The sequence below is a fragment of the Pituophis catenifer genome, unplaced genomic scaffold (assembly GCF_029215685.1).
Source record: "Pituophis catenifer annectens isolate HBS135680 unplaced genomic scaffold, rPitCat1.0.hap2 SCAF_2, whole genome shotgun sequence".
In the NCBI taxonomy this organism is placed as follows: domain Eukaryota; kingdom Metazoa; phylum Chordata; class Lepidosauria; order Squamata; family Colubridae; genus Pituophis; species Pituophis catenifer.
Genome location: NW_027256882.1, coordinates 81,566,579 through 81,587,180, shown reverse-complemented (window position 1 = coordinate 81,587,180; position 20,602 = coordinate 81,566,579). Strand labels below are relative to the sequence as shown.

Sequence of the window (20,602 nt, the reverse complement as noted above, 5' to 3'; positions counted from 1 at the left end):
GCACTATATCTTACCTGCCTGCTGGCCATTTTTGCAAGTTACCTGGAACTCGCTTAAGGACCTGTCATCCTTGCTTAATGATGGCAGTGGGGATTGTTGGGGTTGCTGTTGCTAAGCAATGCGTCCGCATGATGTTGCACTTTACTGTTGCATCACTTAGCAATGGAAATTCCAATCCCAGTTCCCATTACTAACTGAGGACTGCCTGCAAATGTTTTGGCAAAGCAGAATTTTCAGCCATGCTAACTAAATTATTATTTGCCAGGTTTCGTGGCATGGCAAACCACAGTTAGAGAAAACTAGAAACAAAAAAGGATATAACCTGTGAAAAAGGGGTCTGTACGCTACTCTTTTAGCATAGTCCTAAACCTCCAAATTAGATGGGACCAGTGGTGAGATTCAGCTGGTTTGCACTAGTTCAGGTGAACTGGTTGTTAAATTACCCACCCACCACTATCAAAGTGGATTCTGGGCGCTGCACTGCAATGGAAAAATGGACAACAGAGCGGCCGGTGTGAAGGAAGAAGAAGGCTGCTTTCCCTCTTTCTTCTCCCTGCTCCTCCTCCTTTCCTCGTGCTGGCCATTCCATTGCCCGTTTTTCCATTGCAGCACAACGCAGTGCCCAGGATCCACTTTGATAGCGGGGTGGTGGTGATAATTTAACAGCCAATTCACCCAGAGTCAGGTTACCCATCGCGGGAAGGCTCGCCTCACATGTGCAGTGGAGCTGGAGGATGGGGATGGGCCATGCTTCCCACGACAGCCAACCTGACCCTGGGCGAACTGGTTGTTAAATTATTTGAATTCCACCACTGGATGGAACCCATGTATATTACTAATTTGTTTTATGGTAAAATAATCACAATATAAAGTGTCCACCAGCAGACTTTAGATATTACACTTTTCTACTTCTTTCCATTTACAAAAAAAAAAGACATCAAAACAAAACTTACCACTTGTGTACCTGTGACTAGGTACTGATGAACTATATGATGGATAAGATGCTGATACTACTGCACAGGGGGGAAAAGAAAAGGGGTTACACAACTGAAATTAGGATAGCTGCATTTATTTTACCAACTTTAAGGCACACTGAATTTTTAACTCAGTTTTCATCCTGATTTTAACAGCAGAGTTTCAGTGAATGTCAACACTATATTTCATGTGACTGTTTTTTATTTGTAAAATGTCTGCTATTGTCAAATAAATAAAAGAAATGGAAAAAACAATATGAATGAAATAAAATAACATGTATCATTCTAATGAGATTCCAATCAACTAACAAAGAAAAGTCATACAATAAGAGTACAATAAATCTGTACTGATATACTTGAAGAATTTCTGTCAAGGATTTTTAATTAACTGATCAAAAATTATAATGGTTCATTTTGGGCATTCCTATTGGTTCAATTCTGTGCTGTCTATATATCTATTTATTTATGAAAGCCTACTCACTTCATTTCAGCTTTGAAATGAAAATTAATTGATCATCTCCAAGAGAATATTCTGCAGGCAGTCATGAACATGGACAGTCCATATACCAACAATTCCCTCAAAAAAAATGACATTACTTTTCAGTGAGTTGCTTTTATTAAGGCAGTTTATTTCAACCACTTGAAGGCTTATCCTGAACTATGCCCATGCAGATTTAGTCATGTTCTTCTATAAGATTTCCCCTAGATGGTCACAGCACTAAATAGCTTTAAAATGCTTGTTGTGAAAAGATAAATTGATGGAGACTCTTGGAGACTAGAAGTGGTTATATTTATTTATTTATTTATTTATTTATTTATTTATTTATTTATTTGTTTGTTTATTTATTTATTTATTTATTTATTTATTTATTTATTTATTTATATTTCTTTATATGCAATTTCTCACAAGAGATTTCAGAGCGATGTATAACTATTCTTTTACTGCAAAACAATAAAATCCAACTAAAAAAAGCAATACAATTTTTCAGATCCACAGGCAGATTGATTATTATGTAAACAAGGAAAATAACGTATCTCTGTGGATTTTTTTCAATATTACTGTTAGCAATATTTTCAATCAGTTCAGAAGAAATGTCACAGAAACAATTTTATCCAATTCCTTTTTAATGAAATGAGATAGTTCAAAAATATAGAATTGTCACTTACATTGTCGAGTAGCTGCAAATGAAAGAAATGCAAAGAATTACATTAATGTGAATAAGGAAAAGAACCCTAAATCCCCACTTTTCTTAAGTGTTATTTTATTATTAGGAATTTCTACAGATGAATTCCTGAAGGATCAAAATACCCAGAATATTTGCCACATCCAGAATTCAAATCAGTTCCTTCAATTACTTTTTCCAATGCATTCTAAATATATTATAGAGAAAGGGAGCAATTTTTTAATTTTAATTTTACATATCTAATATACACAATTAACAAAACAATTTTATACTACAATAGAAACCAAAAGAAAAAGAGTGAAAATTGGGGGGAGGGCTACACAATCCCAAACTAACTAAGAGTAAAAAGTGGTAGAAATACTTACATGTCACAAGTTATCACAAGTCACTAGTTTACTAATAAATACACTAATATAAACAATACAAAATATTATTGTAAAACTACACAAAATTGCTGCCATAGCATAACACATTGCTACATCCTTTAATTAGTAGAAAATACCCTTTCCAAAGTAGATAGATCACACATTTCCAACACCCATTCATTAGAATATGAAATAAAATTACTTTTTCAATTTCTCAGTATGATTCTTCTAGCCACCCCACATACTTCACAGAATTAGCAGTCTCACTGTATTGCATATAAAAGCCCATTTTCATGGATATATGAAAGCGTGGAGCTTGTGATACATTGCCCCAATGCTACTTTGGTCATTCTAATGAATACAGCCAATTCCTAAACACAGCCATCATCCAGACCAAATACTTGTCCATTCATATGGCCAGTTTTGACATACAACAGATGAGCCCTGAGATCTATACCATTGGCAGTAATGAACCCCCAAATACCACTTAGTTATTTTCCTTAATTATTTTTTAAAAAATTTAAAGTTAAAAATTAAAATAAAAGTCAAACTTACCCTCAGCTGTTCCAACAAGGCATAAGAAAGGTGCAAAACAAAAAAAAATGACATTATTAATAAAGTACTGCTTTGATAAACAAAAGTGTGTGTGTGTGTGTGTGTGTGTGTGTGTGTGTGTGTGTGTGTGACTGGCCCAAAGTTAACCCGCTGGCTTTCATGCCTGCAGTGAAAGTAGTAGAATCGGAGTATGGAAAGCTATGGTAAATGGTATTGAGGTAAACTAGCACATGCTCACGTTTGCGAACCGGTAGGGAAGGTAAATGAATCCCATCATCTAGTGTGTTAGCTATTCCTGCCAGCTTAGTATCATCCGCATATTTCCCTCATCTAAGTCAATTATGAAGATATTGAAGAGTACGGGGCCTAAGATGGAACCTTGTGGTACCCCACTGCTTACTTCCCTCCATGTAGATGTACTACCATTAAGGATTACTCATTGAGTACAATTTGTCAGCCAGTTACAAACCATACTCAGTCCAATCTAAACAATCAAATCCTTCAAAAGATAATTCAGAATACATAGGTAAAGGTAAAGGTTCCCCTCGCACATATGTGCTAGTCGTTTCTGACTCTAGGGGGCGGTGCTCATCTCCGTTTCAAAGCTGAAGAACCAGGGCTGTCCGAAGATGTCTCTGTGGTCATGTGGCCGGCATGACTAAACGCCAAAGGCATCCGAAACGCTGTTACCTTCCCACCAAAGGTGGTCCCTATTTTTCTACTTGCATTTTTTACGTGCTTTTGAACTGCTAGGTTGGCAGAAGCTGGGACAAGTAACGGGAGTTCACCCCATTATGCAGCACTAGGGATTCGAACTACTGAACTGCCGACCTTTCGATCGACAAGCTCAGTATCTTAGCCACTGAGCAACCACATCCCTTTTTCAGAATACATAGCAGCCCATAAAAGCATTGCTTTCTGGATCAATAAAACATTCTTTTCCAGGTTATGTGGCTGCTTCACTGAAGCGCTTCAGAGTATCTCCACATGTAAATACAGCTATTTCATATGTGTGACAATATCACTTAGGTCCTTTATTGGTAACATTATAAAAGTTAGTAGGTATTGGTACCTTCTAGCGGCTTGTCAGCAATTGCAGCATTATCAATATTGTCTTCTGGCTTTGTGACCACCATGGATGTCAGAGGAGTCACAAACTTATACTTCAGAGACATCTCCAGGACTTTGGCAGTAAGATTAGTCTTCTCATCGCCCTTTGCTGAATTCCTAGATGACAGAAAAATATCTTATATATTACTTACCACTAGATGTTTGTACAGCCAGTGGCAAAAAGGCCTTCTTTTTCTTCCTCTTTTTTTTAAAAAAAGGATGCAATACATAGTCAAAAAATGACTAATATCTACAATAGTAATCAAATGCAGTAATAGTTTGACAACTAAATACTGGGGTCAAGTAAATGAAAATGACTGTTTCCATTGTATGTTTCCATCCTGAGCATGTCTTTTATGAACATTTTGTAGAGTCTGAAATTGAAGACAAGAAGCTGCAATGCAGTGATGGGTTTCAAAATTTTTTACTACCGGTTCTGTGGGCGTGGCTTGGTGGGTGTGGCATGGCTTGGTGGGCATGGCTTGGTGGGCGTGGCAGAGGAAGGATACTGTAAATCTCCATTCCCACCCCTCTCCAGGGAAAGGATACTGCAAAATCCCCATTTCCTCCTGATCAGCTGAGACTTGGGAGGCAGAGAATAGATGGGGGCGGGGCCAGTCAGAATTTTTACTACCGGTTCTCCAAAACTACTCAAAATTTCCGCTACCGGTTCTCCAGAACTGGTCAGAACCAGCTGAAACCCACCTCTGCTGCAATGATTTCTTTATTAAAAGGCATCTGCCGCCTAATATCTTAGTTGTACAATACTTTCACAGCTTGATACACCGACATGGAGGTTGCGGTGTTATTTACATTTAAAAGGCTGTTGTATAAAATTCTGATACTGACAATGCATTTTTTTAATTCTCTCTTTTTAATTGTTTTCTGTTGTGTTTTAATTATGCAAGCCCCCCAGAGCCATTTTGGACTCAAGCTGCCTTCTAAATTGAGCAAACAATATTTTAATAAAATTTTAGAACAAATGAAAATAGGGTAAGTCTTGCATTATTTATAATGCTATAATTATAGCTCCCCTACATATTGAGCTGTTTTGTATTTTCTATGGGGTTATTTAGTTAAATCCTTGATTCTTTTAAGTTTTATCATAAATTATGTTTTAAATATTTAAAAATTTTTAACAATTTTATTAACAATGAACATGTGATTTAGAAATTCTACAAATCAATGTGACAAACGCAAAATACTGTGTTTTATGGGGCTTATGCCAGTGGTGGGTTTCAAAAAATTTTACTACTGGTTCTGTGGGTGTAACTTGGTGGGCGTGGCATGGCTTGGTGGGCGTGACTTGGTGGGCGTGGCAGGGGAAGGATACTGTAAAATCTCCATTCCTACCCCACTCCAGGGGAAGGATACTGTAAAATCTCCATTCCTTCCCGATCAACTGGGACTTGGGAGGCAGAGAATAGGTGGGGGTGGGGCCAGTCAGAATTTTTACTACCGGTTGTCCGTACTACTCAAAATGTTCACTACCGGTTCTCCAGAACTGGCCAGAACTTGCTGAAACCCACCTCTGGGTTATGCCCAGGTAGTTACACATAGGATTGCTACTTTGTTGGATTAAACAGGATTTTTCTATAAAATTTCTAAACTGGTAGTATCCTGAGGAAAATATTCTTCATTACCGTTTTTCCAAAAGCTGTTGAATGGTTAAGTAAGACCAAAGTCTCTCAATGTAATCCCCAAATATGTACTCCTGATCTTCAAAAGCTTTGGCTGTTTGACTAATATCTGATTCTTCAGAGAAAGTTAGGTCATCTTCGGCCTGTTAGAAATTTTTTAAAAGAAAAGCTTTCTTTTACTGATTCATTTGTATGACAGCAATTCAGATTGTTTACATTTATAGTAATAGTTTACTGTACAGCAGTCACAGCATCTATAGGTATGCCTCAACATATGACAGTAAGGGAGCCTGGACTTCACAATTGTAAGTCACGATGGTCATAAAATGGTTGGACCAACTAATTTTACCTTTTTTGCAGTGGTCATTAAGCAAATTCATGGTTGTTAAGCAAATGCCATAGTCAGCAAGCCAACCAATAGTACTCATTGGGTATGGTTTTGTAATGGACAGGCAAAGCCATTGTAAAAAGTGGTTGTGGACTGTGGGACCCTAGAATTGGCCATAAATATGGCTGTATTGCTGAGCACCCCAATTTCCTAACCCTTTTAGGGCTCCAAAAGATCCAGAAGCAGAATGTTCATTTAAGTCTCCTATGTACACACAGAGAGACTCTGGCACACATACTATACACTTTCTACTTACTGGATGCCAGATATGGAAAGTACTGAAATGACTCCTTGGACTATGTTTTAATACAGCAGCCCCCCAACCTTTTGGGCACCAGGGACTGATTCTGTGGAGAGAAGTTTTTCCATTGACCAGAAGGGGTATAGTTTCGCGTGCTGTCTGCATCCCACGGATGGGGCTTCGCGTGTTTGCGTGGCTCAGTTTCTAGCATGCCATGAACCGCTGCCGGTCCACACACTCAGATTTGAGGAGCCCTGTTTTAATAGATGAGTTGTTGTGCTTTGCATGACAAGTTCCCATTTATATGACCCTTTTAAATAGGGAACCGTTATATAGAGATGGGGCTGCTCTCCCGCACGTGAGTGGAGAAGGATCCAATCTTGTATTTACCCCATGAGCTTTCACATCTGCAGTTATACTGTTGAGAAGATCGTCTATGATGCGTCCAGCCACAACAATTTCAGAACCGTCATAATAGTGTTTAAAATGATTTTGAGTCAGATCAGAGATGGCATTTTCAGGGTAGTGTAACTCCACTTCAGTAAGTAAAGGATTGGCCACTTCATCATAAAAGCCCTAAAGGGAAATCAAAGAGAATGTTTTTTTTAAAAGCAAATATAGAAACACCTTGACCCAATTAACAGTAAAACTTCAACTTGACAATCTGTCAAGAGGAATGGGTGCCTCATTAAATTCCATTATTTACTAAGGAGCCAGTGGTGCAGTGGTTAAGGTGCTGGCCTGGAAACCAGGACACTATGAGTTCCAGTCATGAAAGCTGGCTGGGTGACTTTGGGCCAGTCACCTCTCCCTCAGCTCAAGGAGCTATCCAGGAGCCTGGATAGCTCTGCAGATTAAGCACTGTAATTTAACATCAGCTGTCTGCAATTAAAGTAAGTTCGAATCTTGCCAGACTCAAGGTTGACTCAGCCTTCCATCCTTTCTAAGGTAGGTAAATTGAGGAGCCAGTTTGTGGGGGCAATAAGCTGACTTTGTATAAAATATACAAAAGTATGAAGGCTATTGCTTAACGCACTGTAAACTGCCCTGAGTCTCCGGAGAAGAGCGGCATATAAATCAAATTAAAAAAAAAATCCATCTCACAGGTTATGAGGAAATTAGGAGGAGGGAGGAGTAGTGTTCACTGCCTTGAATTGTTTATTAAAAAATTAATAAAGGTGGGATATAAATAAATAAATAAATAAAGATATACATGCAATGGGACTATCCTTAGTAGCTGTGGAGGTGGCTGTTAAGATACAAGTCACTGGGAAGTACAGTAGGTAAGACTTATTCAGCTACAAAAACAATCCAACGTAACATGCTCTGGGGCATGCAATCTGAGGCTAAACGAGAGTTCCCTTCCACTAATCTTTCTGTTATTGCACTGGAGAACTCATTGGGTGACCTATCTGGCTGACCTATCCCAAGCCATGCTCATCTAGAAAAGGATGTTACTGCTGGACTTTATTTTTTTTTAATAGACTTAAAAGTAAAGCGATTATATAATGACTATCTCTATCTATTATTTTATACAAATGTTGAATGAATAATTTATCATTTAAACCTGCAGTTGCAGAGCAGAATCAGAATCTTCATAGATACGCCGAGCCAACCCATTGTTCTCTGATGCCATTTTTTCTAAAGATCCATAGTCCAGATCATAGCCAAACCCAAGATTATATAAAGGATACTTTCCTTGAATTGCATTTCTAACATTTTCTAAAATTGTGTCTGTGTTTAATTCTCCTACAGGAAAACACACGAAAAGTTAACATATTTTTTTTTAAAAAATACATTTTTGTTGTTCTTGTTTCATTTATAATACCCCAAGTAATAAAAACTCAGCTTAGTATGAATTTTGAACATGGCTTGCTTTTGAAATCAGATTTGCCACTCAGGACAGCAGTTTCCTGTTCTGATTCAGTTAACATATAATTGTGGTTCATATTAACAAAGCAGCACACTGTATTTTGATAAGTGAGTTGAGATCTGAATTATTTTTTGTCACACCCAAACTCTTTTTGTTTTTCCCTTTATATGAATGCATGAAGCAACCATGAACCGTTTTTTGTGTGCAATAGTTTTGTGCAATGACTTTACAATGGAGAAACTACAATGAAAAGTATGGTTTAAAGTTACATAACCTAGTTTGTTCAAAATTTGTTCATTGGCTTGGCTAGAGTTACACATCAAACTAATCCATAAAGTAATTTGGTCTTGGTTATGTAAATTCAGCCAACTGTGATGTATTCAACAAGTGGGAGTTTAGTAAACCATACTTAGCACAGTGTGTGAACCCAGGCATTATCTATATAACTCCCTGGGTTTGATAAAATGAGAAATGATGATTTACTGAAGGATTTATTACATGTTCCAGCTCATTGAAGCCAGAAGAATGAAGGGACTCTAAGCATGGTTGAATGGTTTATTCTTGATTAAGCTGAAATTCTTGTCAAATAATTGCATAATGTGTTTACCGGTGCATAAATCATTATTAAATACATGATGATTAGTGTTAAATAGGTTTTATACCAAATATATATGTCAGATGCAGAGATTAATTTATGTAAAACTAAAATATGAAACCCAAAGCAAGTTCCAGAGTATTATGCCAAGTTTGCCTGTCAAGAAAATTACCTTTAGTGGGTCTGCCGTCTGTTAACATAATAATTAAGGAAGCACTTCTTTCAGGCAAAGAACCATTTTTGTGAGCCTCATTCAGCAGTTCAATACCGGCCATTAAGCCACCATTAAGATTTGTCCCTGGAACAAAAGTGCACAAGTTGAAAATAGACACCTCAAAGACTGACACAGAGAGATGGGGTGGGGGCTTCAACCTATTCTCCAAAGCACCTCAAGGCAGGACAAGAACTAATGGATGGAAACTTATTAAGGAGAGATCCAATCTAGAATTAAGAAGAAATTTCCTGACAGTGAGAACAATTAATCAGGGAATTACTTGTCTCCAGACGTTGTGGGTGCTCCATCACTGGAGATATTTAAGAGTAGATTAGACAGTCATTTGTCTGGAATGCTATAGGATTTTCTGCTTGAGCAGAAGATTGGACTAGAAGACCTCCAAAGCCCCTTCCAACTCTGTTATTCCATATTCTGTATTACTGTAGCTCTTCACACTTGCACTTGTATTAACATGTTTATATAATGAAAGAGAATATTGTAGCATTCTACCAGCAACTGGGCTTCCATGATAAAAATCATTGTTTTTTCCTTTCTCTGTGTGCCATATCTATTCTTTAAAATTGTATTTCTTTTCTTCAAGCTGTTATATCTAAAGAATGAGGGCATGTCAAAGCTATGGTTGAGCTCATGCAGTATTACATCTTACAAAATCCTGCAATAGAGCATCTGCTTGGTATCTTTTATTTAAACTTTGGTTAGAATCTCAGACTGTGATAGTTCAAAAGATGTCTGTGAAACCCTGGAGAACTATTAACTCATCTAGTCAAACCTATACTCCACTCCAAGGAGCAATGGTCTGATTTCATATAAGACTTTGATATACATTCACACAAAGAAATACATCAAAGATATGTGCTTTTATGTCAGGAGAAATTGGAAAATGAATGAGACTAATGGGCCAATGGCATTGGGGGTGGTGGGGCGGACAAGGAATATCAGTGTAACAAAATCAGCAATGCAATGTTGAAACACAAGGCCCCCTCTTTTTATATTTGACACAGAAAACGAAAAGGGAGACAGTTTGTGGCATGACATTGTGGATGTCACCAGGTGATCTATGGATGCTATTGCAACAGAGCCTTTTCCTTCAGCATCCATTATGAGGCAAAATCTTTTGCCAGGCAAACTCTCTGTGATAAAATTACAGGTGATCCTGTAAAACAGGGGTGTCAAACTCAAGGTGCTTAGATTTGGCCATGGGGCCACCCTTGAAACAGCGAAGGACCAGCCCGTGGTGCCTCTGCCAGTGAAAACGGAATTCGGGAGGGCCACGCGTGGTCCTCCCAGGCTCCATTTTCAGCCGCAACGGCCTCCTGCAGCCCTCTGCCAAGGAAGGCAGGGGGAGCTCTGTTTTTGCTGACAGAGGGCTGCAAGAGGTTGTCGCAGCTGGAAACAGAGCCCCAACAAGTAACATCGAGCTGGCCATGCCACCTGGCCACACTCCCTGCCTCCCCTCCCCCACAAGGTCAAACATAACCCTGATGCGGCCCTTAATGAAATTGAGTTTGACACTCCTGCTGTAAAATATTCAGCAATATTTGTGTCTCCATTTGTTCATTTTATATCCTTATATCATGCAGTTCTTTTAAAGACCTTGCAGTTCTTCCCACATGAATCTTATCAAGTTTTTATATTAATGATTCTCAACTTATCAACTTTAAGATGTGTGAACTTTAACTCCCTGCTGGCTAGAGAACTGTCAGAGTTGAAGTCCACACATCTTAAAATTACTGGTTGAGAAACACTGTTTTAGATAATATCAATTGGATTATTCATAATAAAAAGGCGGTGATTGTTGTTGTCTATTTTTTAAAATGATACTCAGGATACAGATGCATAAAAATAAATAAATAATGAAAGGCAGGTCAATGTTATTCTACCCCCTGACAATTGGCCCTCCCACTGTTTTCTTCCCTTGCTGGAATGTTAATGTTTATAATGTACATGCTACTCTGCAGTAAAGAAACTGCAAATACTGTTAGTTACTACAGTTAAACAAATACAGCCCATTTCCTCACAAAACATACATCCAGCTATATCAATCTGCTGAACATAACGTCTTGCTTCTGCCAAGTTCTCAGGAGTGGCTTTGATTAAGGTATCTTTCCATTTGCGTACGTTACTCCCGAACAGTACGAAATTTATGTAGTCGTCTTCTTTTATATCTTCTAATATTTTTAGCAGTGCTTCTCTTGTCTAAAATTAAACATTAGAACAATGCTTAAAGCAAGAACCTTAACAAAGATATAGAAGTTTAACTTGGTTTCTTCCAGCAAATATTTTCATTCATACAGGAACTCAGTTTGGCTAGATACAGAGGTACAATCGACTATGGAAAAGCTGATAAACCAGGATATAGTTTATAGCTGGATTCATAACAAGAGTAGGCAGTTTGGTTCTGGAGAAATATTCTGGATTACCAGTCCCATGCTTCCTTGCTATTGGCCATGCTGATGGGGACTGATGCGGTTTAGTCCCAAGCCATTTTGGAATACCAGATTGCTTCTGAATCTTCCCGTTTGCCTGTTCTTTGTTCCTTTTCTGGAGTAGCCACTCATAGCCTGTTTGGAAGCTCTTTGTTGTAGACCTGATATATATCAAACTGCATCTACCAAACTGCATCTCTTTAATTCTGCTGCAGGCACAGGGTTTGTTAAAGTTCTAGCCATAGGAACATTAATGTCTTCATATTATTATGGATAAAAACATTTTCAAAGCCAGTAAAGGATTCCTAACTAACTAAATTCCTAACTTTCAAAGAAAGAGAAATGTGTCAATAAAGTCCAGCTTTCTCTGCACAAGGGTGGAGAGAGACTCTTTAGTTGTGTGTTCTAAAGGAAAGATCATTCTCCTGAAGATCACCACAGGTCTTCTATAAAATAAATATTTTCATGACCAAAAAATCTAAAACATTAGAAGAAACAGTGAGCTGCCCAGTTCCTCTTGTTCCCTCTTAACTCCCAACAAGAATGGCCAAGAAGGTACAGATCCCAGTGGCAGACAGGAAGTCACACTCTTGCAATAAGCCAGAAGATCTGCCGCCCTCCAAAATCTCCATATCATTGATAACCTCCATATAGGAGATCTTCAGTTGGCATAAGATGCAAACATGAGTTCCATGCAAAAATGCAGTCTGACTATATAGTCTGTCTCAGCAGCAGTCAGACTGCTGCTTACCCCGTGCCTTTTCCTTTCAATCATGGCATTTGATGTGAGTTGGAGGGAATAAAAAATGGTGAAATGAGGCCATCTACTGTGTGATTGAAGTCCAGTATTAAATCACGTGGTCCTGGCCTTCATAACTGGGATGCAAGAGTGCTGGCAAAGAAAATTAGTGAGGCAAACTGAGAGAACCTTTCTGCTAATTTAAGCATTAGTTGTCCTTGAAACTGACTTTTAAAATATGGAGTTACCTGTTCTAGTTTACGTCCCCTCATGGAGATGCTGACATCAATGATAAAAACAACATTCTTAGGCAAACGTAAAATATTTTTTGGTGCAAAAAAGTGTACAAAGTATCCATTGACAATCTGAAAAATAAGAAGATAAAAGTTATATGAAGTGAAATTTTTATAAGATGCAATTAGCACACCCATTTAATTAAGTTCTGCTTACCTGTATGTTACCTGTAGCTTCTCTGTTCACATCATACTTCACTATAAAATCTCCATTCAGTAGTGTTGTGAGACAGTCTACACAGGTCCGTTGTTGATCCAGAGTTGGCTTGAAAGAAACTTTGCCCTGAAAACACAATGTATACATATGCACCCCTATAAATGCACAGACATAAGTTTATCAAATTTAACCATGCATATGCAATCTATATTCAGTGGGAATCTATAAATATGAATACCTGCTTCACAGAGAAATTGACATCTTGCATATGGCTCTTTTCCCAAGCACTGAGAGGAAGTGAGGATGGAGCCCTAGGTCTACTGATGGGTTAGGAAGCATTGATCGCTGGGATTAGTCTTGGCTTTTTGGTGATTAGTTTTATTGCTTACTTTTGTTTTAATGTGAGTCATACAGAGTTGTTACACATCAGATAAAACAATCTAAACCTTCAAAGCATGCAACAAAACTCTATGCTATGCCTTCAAATAACTGTCTAGTTCAAAGGGTCCCAAACCTTCTCTCTTCAAGGTGTCCTTAGGTGTCTCAGTAATTTTCTCCCAGCACCTTGGCAATTCCCAAACTGCATCATGGCACTACTAAAGCAACAGTCAGATAAAAGGGGCTTGTGCCCTGGTCAAAAATGTGACATAAGTAACCATTTTAGACAAGTCCTCCTTAATTCATGCTACAATAAAGGTAGAGAGGGGGGAAGTGTATTCAGACTAGTAAGTTTACTAAAGCTTTACAATAAAAATAACACTGACCTACATGGCTTTGGTTTCCTTGTCAGGTTTACTCTACTGCAAGATTATTAAGTAGTAAAACAATCCCAGAGCATCCTTAAGAGTTCACAGGCACTGTGACACACAGTTTGGGAACTGTGGGCTTACTTTACATTTCCAAATTAATTATTAGTTTCTCATGTCCATTGAATATATTATTCCTTTAATATATTCCCTTAACTTCCTAGGGCCATGATGGCGAACCTGTGTCACATGTGGCACACGGAGCCATATCAGTGGGCACGCGAGCTCAGCTCCAGCGCACATGCTTGTGCTGGCCAACTGATTTTTGGGCCTTCCTGTCCCACTGAAAGTCGGCAAATGGGCCGTTTCCAGCCTCCGGGGGTGGTGGGGGTGGGGAAGGCCATTTTTGCCTAGAAAGCCTCCTAGAAAGCCTCTGGAGCCTGGGGAGGACAAAAAAAACGGGCCTACCAGGCCCACCAGGCCATTGCATGCCAAAAACGAGGGAGCACAGTGGGGTTGCACACACATGCACAGGGGTTGGGGCACATAGAATTATGGGTGTGGGCATGTGTATGCACGACCCCCCCCCCCACGTGACCCTTGCTTTTGGCATGCAATGGCAAAAAGGTTAGCCATCACTGTCCTAGGGGGACCAAGAAAACATATTTTTTCTATAGTAGCCCCTGCTGTGGGGAACAGCCTTCCTCATAAAATCTGGCAGTTTTCCCTTCTTTTTCGAAGCTTTCCAGAAACCAGAAAAGAGCTGGCTCTTTCTCCAAGCACTGAGAGGAAGTGAGGATGGAGCCCTATGTCTACTGATGGGTTAGGAAGCATTGATCAGGATGCTGGGATTCATTTTGGCTTTTTGGTGGTTAGTTTTATTGTTTAGTTTTCTTTTAATGTTGTTTTATGAGTCATACAGAGTTGTTACACATCAGATGAGCAGCAGTAGGAATCCTTTAAGTAAATAAAATAAACCAATGTTGAAACTTCATATTTTGTTAGAAAAAAATAAACTCATTTTGACTAAGATTGCTGTCTAGTATACCTTTTTTCCTGAAAAAGACTTCTGTAAGACTGGTAACAAGTCATTGGTGATGAATGAGCCTTCAGCTTCCAGATAACTGATGCCCTGGGGTTCAAAGATGTTGACCTCAATCTGAAATGTTAATTGGAGTCATGCTGTCACTGACAAATTCACTGACAAATTCAGGAAGAGGCCTCCAAAGAGGACCCCATACTAATGCTGGTTTCTAAATCTTTCTTTGAATCTTGAGAAGAACAGTTACTATCTGTTCTTACTATCATCTTAAGTAGCATAAATGCATAGTAATAAAAATTATAAAATGTGTACTACCACACATTTAAATGCATTCTGGAAAAAAAATTACACCATCAATGTGTAATTTCAGAAGTACATTACCTCAAAGTTCTTGACAAGCTGCTTTGGGTTGACTTTTATGAACATCTCATAATAGCCAAATCTTCGCTTCAGCAGCTCCTCAAAGACCAACTCAAAAACCACTTCACTGGATGCTGCAATATTGACTGAAACAGTGAATTTTTCTGTCTTCCTCCCGGAAGCCCTAGAAAGGCCCAGTTTTTTAATTGCATACATGCCATTAAAATAAAATGCATTTTAGGATATTTTTATTTAAAGGAATAATTTTAAATATTTAAACGTCAGTGAAATTAAACAAAAAAGTCAAGTTGTGAGAAACGGAGCTCCTACATACTCTCCAAAATGGTATTTTTAAAAATATATATTTATTATGTTTTATCAATGGGAATACAATACAACACAGGAAAAAAAGCCCAGAAAAAATATACATCCAACAATAACAAAAAGGAAGGAAGGAAGGAAGGAAGGAAGGAAGGAAGGAAGGAAGGAAGGAAGGAAGGAAGGAAGGAAGGAAGGAAGAAAAAGAGAGAGAGAGAGAGAGAGAGAGAGAGAGAGAAAGAAAGAAAGAAAGAAAGAAAGAAAGAAAGAAAGAAAGAAAGAAAGAAAGATAGATAGATAGATAGATAGATAGATAGATAGATAGATAGATAGATAGATGTACAAAGAAGGAAAAAGTCAAATATCCATCAAATTTTAAATATAGAAAAAACCCACCCTGGCTGGATGCTGAAATGAAAAGGGGGAAAAAAAACCTGATAAATTTTCCTCCCCTTACACAATGGGTCTGCAAATAGTTGTAAACTTTCTCATCCTTTCTCATCCAAAATGGTATTTTTTGATGCTGGTATGCAGTGCAGTTGAATATGTGTGCTCCATTGAATGCACAGTCTGGACTTAGAAGTAGTATTGATCACACCTATTCTTGTCCACTAGCAATTTGCTGAAATAACTGCACAAAAGTCAACTCTTCCTCCAAGGTACTGGGTTCTGTGTACATATCCATACATTTCCCTCTCTTTTTTGTCATCCTGAAATAAATTACCAAGATTAAAAAAAAAAAATCTCACTTTACTAGACCAGCTGTCTGTCCTCTTGAAACTGCTTGTTGATACTGTTTTTGAGCAGCTTCTTTTTCCTTTATAGTTCCTGGATATGTCACACCATCAATTGTCCTAGGAAAGGAAAAAATATTCTATAGATAAAAATATTTCTGGTCTTTCTATTTTCAACACATCAAATTTCTTTATATATCCCTGTATTCTTGAGCTAGTTCAAATGAGAAACATTTCTATCGTAATTGTCTTATGGATTAGACAATTGCAATTAAATGCAGGACAATTATGAAGAAAACACTCAATGATAATTGATGTCCTGAAAAAGGGAAGCCCTTAGGTTGGTGCTCAGGCATGTCCTCTACAAAGACCTTAGACCAGCGGTGTCAAACTCAAGGCCCGTGGGCCAGATCCGGCCGACAGGATGCTTAGATCTGGCTCATGGGGCTGCCCTGGAAACAGCAAAGAACTGATCCATGGTGCCTCTGCCAGCAAAAATAGGGGTCAGGAGGGCCACTTGCGTCCCTCCCAGGCTCTGATTTCAGCTGCGATGGTCTCCTCCCCAGGCTCCATTGTTGCTGGCAGAGCGCTGCAGGAGGCCATCATGGCCAAAAACAGCACCTTGACAAGTGATATTGAGCTGTCCACACCCACCCTGGTCACCCAAGGTTGAACACAACCCTGATGCAGTCCTCAATGAAATCGAGTTTGACACCCCTGCCTTAGACCATGGTCAACCACCGACATTTTTAGACAGCGCACAGAAAGAAGCAGCAGTTGGAACTTTTTTCACCACAAAATCAAGAAAAGAGATCAGTTAGACAATTGCTTATTTAAAACATTTTTTCCGATTCTCTCATTGCCAAATAGAATAAAAACGTGATCATAGTTTTATTTTTAAAAATTGAATTTGTTATTCCAAGGGAGTATCTCTTAGAGGGGTGGGAAGTTTGTGGCCCTCCCCAAAGGTTAAACTACAGCTCACAGGGCCATGTGGACTCGGGCTACTGGGAATTGAAGTGAAATAATCTGAAGGTCACAGATTAATCTTCCCTATTCTACAATAGTATGAAAGAATAATGAAGTTACTACTAGACATGTAATCAGTCAGGATCTAGGAATGAACAACCCATTCCATTTGATGGGGATACATAAAATTATCTTTTCCTCTTTTTAACACTGTGTATTTTTGTGTGTTTTGTGTGGGATTTAATGGTCTCTTTTATTGTATACTGCCCAGAATCATTTCTACAGTGAGATGGGTGGTGTATAGATTTGATAGACAGGCAGGCAGGCAGGCAGGCAGGCAGGCAGGCAGACAGAGTAGGCTCTTTGCAAATTGAGAATAGCCAAGGTGTTGTGGCCCACCAGTGGCCAGCAGAGGTGGCACCAGATTCGGACAGTGAGGAGGTTGGGGAGGAACGTGGGCAGTGGTGGGATTCAGCCAGTTCGCACCACTTCGGGAGAACTGGTTGTTAACTTTCTGAGCAGTTTGGCAAACTGGTTGTTGGAAGAAATAATTAGGGCAGAGAACCGGTTGTTATATTACTTGAATCCCACCACTGAACGTGGGCCAGTCCTGGAGTCTGGGGAAGACTCAGACGATGGCTCTGAGTTGGAGGCAGACAGGGGTCCAAGGCCATCTGATAATTCTTTGCTGTCTCCAGAGTCTCTGGAATCTGACATCAGCAAGGCAAAAGAACAGCATGAGCCTGTTCCCAGTGTGCGCATTCACAAAGCTGACAAGAGACAGGAACAATTAAGGAAACAGGGTCAACTTGGGAGTAAGGCTTGGAGATGATTGGCCCCTCCCAATCATTGAATGGGACGTGAGCTTTTGCAGGAAGCAATTAATTCATCTGGCTGATTCAAGAGTTGGAAATTCTGTTTGTGACTCTGTGCCGTTTGGCCTTGCCCTACGCCTGGAAATTAGCTCTTTGGCAGTGTTCCATGTGAGATAGGTGGGTGTTGATAACTTTCCTCTTAAAAACGTTTTATCAAGCCTTGCAGACTGTAAATGAAAGTAATTTACAGCAGTATGAATTAAAGAGGTTTGCCAGGACTAAGTTTGTGCTGTTTACTTTCTAAGGAAGCCTAGATCAGAACACAAGGATGATCTATTTCCAAAACTGAGCTAGTTCACATATTTGAAAGTTAAAACTAAATTTGCACCTTTCCTCTTAATTTCTACTATAGGGCCAAATATGTTTTCACTTAGGGCAATGACTCCGTTAAGGTCAAATTGAATGTCTATTCACAATTCAGTTGTTTGAGGAAATAGATTTACATACATGGTGAAGTTTGTGATGAATGCTGTCTTTGGGAGCTCCACATCAAAGAAGGCTTCCTTAGATGCATTGCCAAGGTTGATGGCTCGACTGGTGATGACATTATGAGCAAATCGAGAGGTAATATGGGAATCAATGCTCATACTATGGATATCGATGCCATCTGTGTTCTGGAAAATAAGCATTTACTTAATGAGTTAGTGAAAGACATTACTGTAACTAGTTTCAAATTGGGAAGATTGGTATAATTCAAACAGAAGTTCAGAACAAAGTTTTAACGGCACAATGAGAAGTAGAAAAAACAATAGATATGTATCCATTTTCTCAATATTTACTGATATTCAAAAAAGACTAATAGTACTACCATTAGACTTTTCATTTTATCACAACTTAAACATAATATTTGGTTAATACATGGATATAAATACTGTAGATACATAAATGCATATACCATGTTTTTCTGACTTATTTTCTTTTGGGTCCCAAAATAAGCACTATTTATTTATTTATTTATTGGTTCAATTTATATGCCGCCCTTCTCCGGAGACTCAGAGCAGCTTACAGTGCGTTAAGCAATAGCCTTCATACTTTTGTATATACCTGCTTAGTAGGGCTTTTGGCCCCCCCTAAGCAGTGTTCTTTTTTTATACAAAGTCAGCTTATTGCCCCCACAAACCGGGTCCTCATTTTACCTACCTTGAAAGGATGGAAGGCTGAGTCAACCTTGAGCCTGGTGAGATTTGAACTTGCAGTAATTGCAGGCAGCTGGTGCTAGTTAACAGCACTTTAGTCTGCTGTGCCACCAAGGCTCTTAATTTATTTTTGAGTAAAAATGACATATACATTATACATTCTATTACATGGAAAACACTGACAGAATTCAATTGCAATATTGAAAGGACAGGATTCTAGTCTTAAGGTACGTTTACAAGATGATGCTTCAGCTCAGATAGCCAAGCTGGTATTTCGAAGGAATCTTAATTACTGTTGGGTAAGGAATCTTACAAAAGGGCACATATACATATACAACATTATTTACTAGGGCTTATCTTCAGGTAAACATGATTTCAGGGTGATCAGTCCAGCTGGGAACCCCGCCCCTGGTACACACAAAAGAGCTGGCAAGTGCATGGGGACTGACGGTATCTGGCAGCAGCTGCAACCTGCCACTGCTTTGGTCAGTGCACTGTGGGGTTGTGCAGAGCAGAAGACACGGAGTGGAAGGCAGGGGATCTGATGGGCTATGGCTGCCGACAGGCACCATCGACCCGCATGCACTTGCTGCTTCCTATGCTGGTCATGCCCACCCTCTTCACTAGGACTTATTTTTTGGGTAGGGCTTATATTAGGTGCATGCATAAAAACTGACTGGGGCTTATTTTCAGGGTAGGTCGTATTTTCGGAGAAACACGAATATCAAGGTATTACAATCTGATCTTCGAATATATAGCAGACTCATTTTTATGGTGGATAGTTCTTACAGTATATGCAAGGTTAGTGAAAGGAAATCATGTAGAATTTTTGATATGGAGCTTGGAGCCAGTTCCAGCTTATGCATAAACTTCTCACCTAAAGCATGAAACAAAGCTCAATTTAACAGCCTTGCAAAGTGACCCTGGAAGCCATTTTGCCAATGCTTCACGGTTTTTAAACATGCAGCAACTTTCAGTATCTGCAATGTCTGGAATGAATACAAAGGCAACCCAACACAGAGCGTAGTCTGTGGCTCAGCAGACTGAAAGCATTGTGATTAACACCAGCTGTCTGCAATTACTGTAAATTCGAATCTCACCAGGCTCAAGGTTGACTCAGCCTTCCATCCTTTCTAAGGTAGGTAAATTGAGGACCCAGTTTGTGGGGGCAATAAGCTGACTTTGTATAAATATACAAAAGTATGAAGGCTATTGCTTAACGCATTGTAAGCTGCCCTGAAGAGAAGGGTGGCATATAAATAAAATTTTTTTAAAAACATATGAATACTGCAGTTCGGCTCAAAATCAGTGTAATAGGAGTTTTGGAGTTGGGTTGTTCTGAAATGCTGACAGAAAGGTTTTCCAGCACAAGGCTCATAAATAAGGAAAATACTTACAGTATCTGCAACATTTCTCTTCTGTAATGGGAAAAAAAGTAATAAAAATATATTATTATTATTATTATTATTATTATTATTATTATTATTATTATTAATTTATTTATTTAAAATACAGTACTATTATTATTATTCATTGTCAATCAAATTTAAATGACTAAATACATTTATTTTTGTTAATTCTTTCTGAGGGCCCTCCATGTCTTGCATGCAGAGTCATGAGGAGGGAGAAAACCTCCTATACATGCTA

The 20,602-nt window shown here is 38.8% G+C and overlaps 1 protein-coding gene across 1 annotated transcript in view; it reads right to left on the bottom strand.

Moving 5' to 3' along the window:
• LOC139312326 (inter-alpha-trypsin inhibitor heavy chain H3-like) overlaps window positions 1-20,602 on the bottom strand; it is a 37,137-nt gene that overhangs the window by 14,395 nt on the left and 2,140 nt on the right. The window contains exons 2-15 of the mRNA XM_070937031.1: window positions 20,353-20,373; window positions 18,267-18,433; window positions 15,991-16,095; window positions 14,945-15,107; window positions 14,570-14,680; window positions 12,776-12,901; window positions 12,574-12,690; window positions 11,188-11,356; window positions 9,098-9,223; window positions 8,025-8,206; window positions 6,848-7,033; window positions 5,832-5,971; window positions 4,151-4,305; window positions 3,630-3,652 (exon numbers count right to left, since the gene is read on the bottom strand). Of these exons, the coding sequence (XP_070793132.1) occupies window positions 3,630-3,652; window positions 4,151-4,305; window positions 5,832-5,971; window positions 6,848-7,033; window positions 8,025-8,206; window positions 9,098-9,223; window positions 11,188-11,356; window positions 12,574-12,690; window positions 12,776-12,901; window positions 14,570-14,680; window positions 14,945-15,107; window positions 15,991-16,095; window positions 18,267-18,433; window positions 20,353-20,373 (1,791 nt within the window). The remainder of the gene's footprint in view (window positions 1-3,629; window positions 3,653-4,150; window positions 4,306-5,831; window positions 5,972-6,847; window positions 7,034-8,024; window positions 8,207-9,097; window positions 9,224-11,187; window positions 11,357-12,573; window positions 12,691-12,775; window positions 12,902-14,569; window positions 14,681-14,944; window positions 15,108-15,990; window positions 16,096-18,266; window positions 18,434-20,352; window positions 20,374-20,602) is intronic.